Source organism: Bison bison, unplaced genomic scaffold (genome assembly GCF_000754665.1).
Source record: "Bison bison bison isolate TAMUID 2011002044 unplaced genomic scaffold, Bison_UMD1.0 scf7180017864270, whole genome shotgun sequence".
NCBI lineage: Eukaryota > Metazoa > Chordata > Mammalia > Artiodactyla > Bovidae > Bison > Bison bison.
This window is the reverse complement of record NW_011494842.1, coordinates 1,638,131-1,646,123: the sequence shown is the minus strand read 5'-3', so window position 1 is coordinate 1,646,123 and position 7,993 is coordinate 1,638,131. Positions and strand designations below refer to the sequence as shown.

At 49.5% G+C, this 7,993-nt stretch overlaps 1 protein-coding gene across 6 annotated transcripts in view; it reads right to left on the bottom strand.

Moving 5' to 3' along the window:
• The window catches only part of DST (dystonin), a 387,754-nt gene that overhangs the window by 202,024 nt on the left and 177,737 nt on the right, over window positions 1–7,993 (bottom strand). For all 6 annotated transcript variants that reach the window (XM_010848528.1, XM_010848529.1, XM_010848533.1 and 3 more), the window contains one exon: window positions 2,123–2,289. In XM_010848528.1, coding sequence (XP_010846830.1) covers window positions 2,123–2,289 — 167 coding nt within the window. The remainder of the gene's footprint in view (window positions 1–2,122; window positions 2,290–7,993) is intronic.

The window sequence follows — 7,993 nt, the reverse complement described above, 5'->3', positions numbered from 1 at the left end:
CAAGGCTCCGGGTGCACGGCCTTCGGCAGCTGTGGAGCAAGGCTCCGGGTGCACGGCCTTCGGCAGCTGTGGAGCAAGGCTCCGGGTGCACGGCCTTCGGCAGCTGCGGAGCACAGGCTCTGGGCGCACAGCCTTCGGCAGCTGTGGAGCACGGGCTCCCGGGCACACAGCCTTCGGCAGCTGCGGAGCACGGGCTCCCAGGTGCACGGCCTTCGGCAGCTGCGGAGCACGGGCTCCCAGGTGCACGGCCTTCGGCAGCTGTGGAGCAAGGCTCCGGGTGCACGGCCTTCGGCAGCTGTGGAGCAAGGCTCCGGGTGCACGGCCTTCGGCAGCTGTGGAGCAAGGCTCCGGGTGCACGGCCTTCGGCAGCTGCAGCACGTGGGCTTGGTGGCTGTGGTCCCGGGCTCCGGAGTGCAGGCTCAGTAGCCCACAGGCTCAGTTGCTCCCAGTTCGAACCTATGCCTTCTGCATTGGCAGATGGATTCTTTACCACAGAGCCATCAGGGAAGCCCTAGTTTATTTTCCTCATTAATTATAAAATGATGCAATATATGGCGAAGAATGAGAAAGCTGAACTATAAAAATGTTTTCTCAAAGACCTGTCAATTGTCGAGGCACATTTGTGGGACAGAACCTCTTGAAATAACCTGTCTACATGAGGAGACATTTCAGGTTGACTGGCCAACAGATCATTTCCACTGCTGAAACTTTGACATTGCATCCATCTAGTAAAATCGCTAAAGAAAATCTAGATGTATTCTGTGAAGCCTGGGAATCCCAAAGCAGTGACATGTCAACACTTCTGAGAAATCAGTGATGTGCTTGAAGGAAAATGAGGGGAGAAGTATGGCTCCCTTTCATTTCCAAAGCCAGTGAAGAACAACGCAAACCTGAGATCATTAAAATCAGACACGCCTGACTCTGAGGAGCAAGCCAAGATAGCAAGCTTGTTCTCAAGCTGGGTTTGCTAACCTCTGCGAGACGAGCAATGCCAACTCCAAGACTGAGAAGTGGGAGGATCAGGAGAATGAGATTGTTTGATATGGATGGAACATGTCCAGTATGGCATATTCTCTCTATCTATTTACTGCTAAGTCACTTCAGTCGTGTCCGACTCTGTGTGACCCCATAGACGGCAGCCCACCAGGCTCCCCCGTCCCTGGGATTCTCCAGGCAAGAACACTGGAGTGGCTTGCCATTTTCTTCTCCAATGCATGAAAGTGAAAAGTGAAAGTGAAGTCGCTCAGTCGTGTCCGACTCTTAACGACCCCATGGACTGCAGCCTACCAGTCCCCTCCGTCCATGGGATTTGCCAGGCAAGAGTACTGGAGTGGGTTGCCATTTATTTACTAGGGGTCACTAAAAACTTACCAAGATTTAATTCATCAACTAGAGGTTTTTGCTGAGAGGGTCTGAAGCTTGCTTCAAGTGTATAAGCTTTCTCAGAACAACTCAGAGATAATGATAAGCTTATGCTTTTCCTGGAAATAAATAAGCTTGTTCCTCTCTGCTACCAGCTCCAGACAATAATTGAGATACCTTTACAGAATCAAGGGGCTTCCCTGATAGCTCAGTTGGTAAAGAATCCATCTGCAATGCAGAAAACTCCAGTTCGATTCCTGGGTCGGGAAGATCCACTGGAAAAGGGATTAGCTGCCCACTCCAGTATTCTTGGGTTTTAAGACACTTTGGGCAGAATCAAGTGTTTCTAAAGGCTGATAAGGGTATTATAAAGGTAAGTTCCATGATGGCTGTTTTGGTTCAACTTCTCGCACTTTGCTATAAACTGCTGAAGAAGCTTTAGATGGAAAACAGATGGGTCTCAGTTACAAATAAAGATTCTGTGGATGGTAAAACTTGAGAAGCTTTTGAGGTCAGATCTTGCGAATACCATGTGGCAATGCTAACCTTTTAAGAAAGCAAATGATCCTTTATGTTTCAGAAATGCAACAATTTTGCAGAGAAAACAAACTGAAATATTGCTTTATTTTCTGATCACAAAACTGACTGTGAAGCTTTCTGACAACTAATAAATGCCAAGGTAGTTGCTGTTAAAAAAAAAATTTGGAAATGAAAGAAACACTTAGATTTATCAAAAGGCGGGAAAACTCAAATTTCATACCTGTATTTATGAATGATGGCATTAAATAATTTCCCATCTCTCCAGCAGGTGGTGAAATTTTCACACCGAATCCCGGCATAACCCTCCGTGGCCTGCTGCGTCCACAGTAACAGTCTCTCTTTCGCTGACATGTCTTCTGACTCACCAGTAACATGGATATCAGATATCTAAACGGAACAGAGAATGGTAAACCATTAGGAAGGAAGGAAGCTAACTCAGATTAAGAGCCTACTATGTGCCAAGCACTTTTTACTTAATCCTCCTCTCACTCGTAAGATGACAATGTTTCCCCCATCTCCATCGAGGGACCCTGAGTTTCAAAGAGATTAACAGATAGAAAAGGAGGATTTAACCCAAGCATCTCATTTTTTTTTTTAATACCGAAATGTCCCAGCACTGAAAAGTCTCCATTCCTTTTTACTAATCAGATCTGTTCAAACAACTTAAGCACATGTTTTTCCAAGTTCAAATGGGTCACAGTAGAATCTACAAATTAATCTACGTTACCCATCTTCAGAGCAGAATCTGATCCAGCAGGTATTCTGTGTAAAGAAAAGGAGAACAGCCCCCTCTCCAACTAACCACACTGCTTAACTGTTTGGCCAGAAGTCTTTCTGATTTTCTCATGAAGCTTCGTTCAGTTTACCCAATGGGAAATTTTCATCAAATAATTTTTCCCGATACTTTGTTTGCCTTATTTTTTTTTAATCTCTTCCACTGAATGATAATGAAAGTCACCATTTCACATGATCTCCATTTGCTCGTGGCCCTTTGATAAGGGTCCTATTTAACCTGCTGATAATGACGTTAAGGCACCAAGTGACTCTGGCAGGGGTCAGACAGTGACTCCCCAGCCAGGATTAACACCAGCAGACAGCTGTTCCCTCAGTCAGTGGTGATGCCAAGCCGGGGGTCAGGACAGGCGGCCGACCAGGGTCAGATGGAAAGGAAGGCGGTGGGGCGGCGGGGGGGGGTCATCCTACACGGGAAGGAAAACCCCTCAAGTCCGGACCCAGCCTCGAGAGCTGGCCACCGGTCCCCTCACTCAGGGACGCCCTCCAAGCCGGGGCGGTCAGGACAGGCGGCTGACCAGGGTCAGATGGAAAGGAAGGCGGTGGGGCAGGGGGCGTTATACTACATAGGAAGGAAAACCCCTCAAGTCTGACCCGGCCTAGAGAGCTGGCCACCGGTCCCCTCACTCAGGGACGTCCTTTCAGGCCTGTGAGCCAGCATCCTCTTCTATAAAACAGGGGACAGCAGGCAGGAGCAGGGACTATTTAAGACTCTCTTCAGTCTGAAGTCTGAGAGGCTAAGACACTGTAAAAATGACACAGAGGTAGAGGTTCACACAGGCAGGCAGGCAACTGACAGCAGAAAACTTAAAAACCCGGACTAAAGCCCTTTAGTCTAGAAAGACGAATGGATAAAGATGTGGTGCCCGTATTCACTGGAATATTACTCCGTCATACAAAGGAATGGAACAATGCCACTTGCCACAACATGGACGGACCCAGAGATGATCACACTGACACGTTTATGTGGAACCTAAAATACGACACAGACGAACCTATCTACGAAACAGAAGGAGACTCCCGGTCACAGAGAACAGGCGTGTGGCTGCCAGGGGGAGGGGAGTGGAGAGGGGGCATGGGCGTGCGGGACTGGCAGATGCAAACTATCACACACAGGGTGGAAACCAACAAGGTCCTGCTGCACGGCACAGGGAACCAGAACCAGGATCCCGCGGTAAACCAGAATGGAGGAGGATATGAAGAGGACTGTAGACACAAAGGTATAACTAAGCTGCTCTGCTGTAAAGCAGAACTGTACACTTCAATAAAAATTTTTAAAAAGATCTATGCCTGTACAAGTAAAACTAGCTGTTTCTGGAAAACCTGAGAACACAGGGTGGTATTTATAGCAGTATAAAAAAAAGGGCTATAGCTGGGTAGAGGCAGGGACTGATTTCTGCAGGGTCAAGAATGTTCCAGTCCAGTCAAGGGCCAAAGGTAACTGCCTATTAACAAGGAAAGTCAACACATTTCAACCATATGGTAAGTTTAACAGGCTACAGTGCTGCCCAGCACATCCAGGATTAAGGAAGAAGAGTTAACAGGCCTGAAAATGACTAAACATCAAGCAGGAGAAAATAATATATTTTATTAAATGAGTTCCTGAAAGTTCCCAAATCTTGTAGCATGTTACACTCACATACACTCTATCAGACCGCTGCACATGCAGACACTAGTTTAAAAGCTATAGTTTTAAGGGGTATATTCAAATATGTTATGAACCAAATTTTAACATATCAAAGACCACTAATAAGTTAAGCCTTTCACCTTCTCCTTCAATTTCCAATCAACTATTATTCCCACTGGGAAGTTAAAGCATTTTTAGATATACTGTTACCACTCACCATTGCCTACATAGGTATATCTAACTTTTATATGTACCTAGAAGGCAATGGCACCCAACTCCAGTACTCCTGCCTGGAAACTCCCGTGGATGGAGTCTATTAGGCTGCAGTCCATAGGGTCGCTGAGGGTCCGGCATGACTTGAGTGACTTCACTTTCACTTTTCACTTTCATGCATTGGAGAAGGAAGTGGCAACCCACTCCAGTGTTCTTGCCTGGAGAATCCCAGGGACGGGGGAGCCTGGTCGGCTGCTGTCTATGGGGTCACACAGAGTCGGACACAACTGCAGCGACTTAGCAGCAGCAGGTATATCTAACTAAGATATGGTGCAAAAAAATTAAAAAGAAAAATAAACCAAATGCTAAACACTGTAAATCTGAAGTTGCCACTCACGACTCCTAATATAAAATCAGCAGAACAACCTGACTCCTCCATCAACGGCAGGCCAGGTGGGATTCTAGGAAGGAACCAGGCCTCTTCCTCCAAATCCTAGAGGCACACAGAGATCACAGAAGGTTTCAGCTCCTGCTGTCTGGGTTCAAATCCCAAGTGCAATTGCTAACAGGATTAAGACCCAGAGCCACTTAACGTGGGCAGATCTAGAGATGGCCAAACTAAGTGAAGACAGAGAAAGACAAATGTCATATGGTATCACTGATATGTGGACTCTTAAAAAATGATACAAATGAATTTATTTAGAAAACAGAAAAAAGACTCACAGACTTAAAAAACAAACTTATGGTCACCCTAGGGGCAATGTGGGGGGAGCAATAAATTAGGTTAGGATTAACATATACACGCTACTATATATAAAAGAGTTAAATAACAAGGACCTACAGAGGTCTCTACACAATATCTTGTAGTAATCTGTACTGGAAAAGAATACAAAAAAGAATATATACATATATATATAAATTAATCACTTTGCTGTATATTGGAAATCAAGGCAACACTGTAAATTAACTCTACTTCAATTAAAAGACAAGACCTAGAGCTATTCACATCATCTCCCTAAAACCCATCTTCCTCCTTTTTGAAACATAAATGATGATATAATAACATCTTTCTAAAGTTTAGACAAGATGACCTACATTAAGTGCTCAGCACAGGGCCCGCAGGTAGAAAACTCTACAAATGTCAGCTTCTCCCACCATTTGATGAGCAGTACTTGTTGCTTCAGGCCTCTCACCAGCGACCTGCCAGCCAGCATCCAACACAAACAAGATGTTTCAGACCAGAGCTCCTCCTGGACGCTGGAAGCCTGCGTGACTCTCCTTCGAGCCACTGCCGGCCGCCACTGGAGGGCACGTGCTTCCTCCCACGGAGCCTCTCGGACCTTCTTTCACCTCTGCTTCCTCTCCCCAGACCCAGTCTGCCTCCACTCCCAACTTTCCAGAAGCATCTATCCTGCAGGAAACAAAATCTGCTCACCTCCACCACCCTGCTTCGGCCTTTCCATTGAACCCCCGCCACCACGCCCCACAGCGCGTTAAGTCCTGGATACCAGCAGGCACACGGGCAGGGCACATTTCCCACCTCCCCCGATGATGGGAAGCAGCAGCTCTTAGATCATTATCTGTGGCACAAAGACCTCGCCTTTGCACATCTGGTCACTCTTGTGCCACCATCTACTTCCCATCCTCAAGACGACCCGTGTTCCCAGCATCTAGTATCCACTGGGGGTCCCTGTCTGCATCCAGGGACCCATCCTCACAGGTCTCAGCCTTCTCGCCATGCTGACCAGTCACATAGCCTCAGCTGGATCTCGTTACCTTGAACCTGATCCAGTGCACTGCAAGTTTGTGGCTTCCGACAGCAAGGGCCATTTTTCCCGCTCCCCAGCTCCAGTGGGACCGACCAGAGTCCCAGCAGCACCGTGCGGTCCTGCACCGGCCCGACTCTGCCCCGTCTCTGAACCCTCCACTGGCTTCGCCGCCTCCTCCCTCTGTCTCCACCACGTGACCCCTCACTTCACCCGCTGTCCTCAACTTCCTCACCCTGCAGCCACCCAGACGAGCCTCAGCCCCGATCTAGGCAGGCTGTCTCCTCTGTGGGGATGTCCGCGTCCCACGTGGACCACCACCTCCTTGAACCCCAGCTCTGATCTCGGCCAGGGGCTCCAGGAAATGCGCCTTTTCTCCTCAGTGTCCTCAGTGGCCAGTCTTCCTATCCCTCCGCGAGTTTCTGTCCACTCTCCCCCGTGTGGTGAAGCGCCTACCCGCCTGCTCTCCTTGTGTTTGGCATCGCCTTTCGTCATCTTCACAGAGGACAGAGAGACGTGTAAGGGCCCTGGCCTGTCACCCTGGGTCTCTGTGAGGGGCTCCCCTCTGGGTGTTTGCTCTCAGTATGTACAACACCCAAGTCTCTTCCATCCTAAATTGAGTAAAAACAAATAACCTTCATAAACCCGGTTTCCTCTGTACTCAGCACCATCCGGAGAAGGCAATGGCACCCCACTCCAGTACTCTTGCCTGGAAAATACCATGGACGGAGGAGCCTGGTGGGCTGCAGTCCATGGGGTCGCTAGTCGGACATGACTGAGTGACTTCACTTTCACGCATCAGAGAAGGAAATGGCACCCCACTCCAGCGTTCTTGCCTGGAGAGTCCCAGGGACGGGGGAGCCTGGTGGGCTGCCGTCTGTGGGGTCGCAGAGTTGGACATGACTGAAGCGACTTAGCAGCAGCACCACCTCTCTCTCTTGTTGGTAAAGCACCTGGAGAAACCACTCTGCACTTTGTAACCTTTATCTTTACTCTTCAGCCTGTTGAGTCTTGGCTTCTGTCCCAGTCATTCCATGGAAAGTAAGAAGGGGTGAGCAGACAGAAAGAGGGGGTCAGCGCTCGTGACTCTGCTCACAGGAGGTGGGAGAGGAGATGGTCTGTGCAGCGCGGGGAGGGGTCAGGTGCGGAGCGTGGGCGGTCCCGCCAAGGGTCAGCGCTGCCAAAGCTGGGCACCTGCACACTTCCTGTGCCCTGGAGAGACAGCAGCGAACTCTGGGGGGGCGGCGCAGGCTGCCCTGGGACTGTAGGGAGCAGAAGCAACTACCTTTAGTCAAGACCACCACCTCCAGGTTCCTGTGTCAGCATCAACCCCACCTAAGACACAGCCACGACAGACCTAGAACCACACGGGGCTCAGGACAGCCTCCCGCCTCTAGAACCGAGCCCCGGTGTCAAGTGAGTAACAGTCTCCTAAACAGGCCCCGCGCACCACACCCGCCCCTCACCCCACGGACACATCGATCCACGTCAGTCTTGGCTGGTCTGCCCAGGCCCAGGCCATTCGCCTTCTGTTCCACAGTCAAACCACACGGCATCAGAGGCCCTCTCTCCGCAGGGGCTCTGCTCAGGCCGCTTCTCCCCTGGAGCGTCCCCACCCCCCATGCCCAGCTCAACATAGACTGAAGTGCTCAAGGGGCGGGAGACCTGCTGGAAGGGAGAGAGGGGAAGGCCA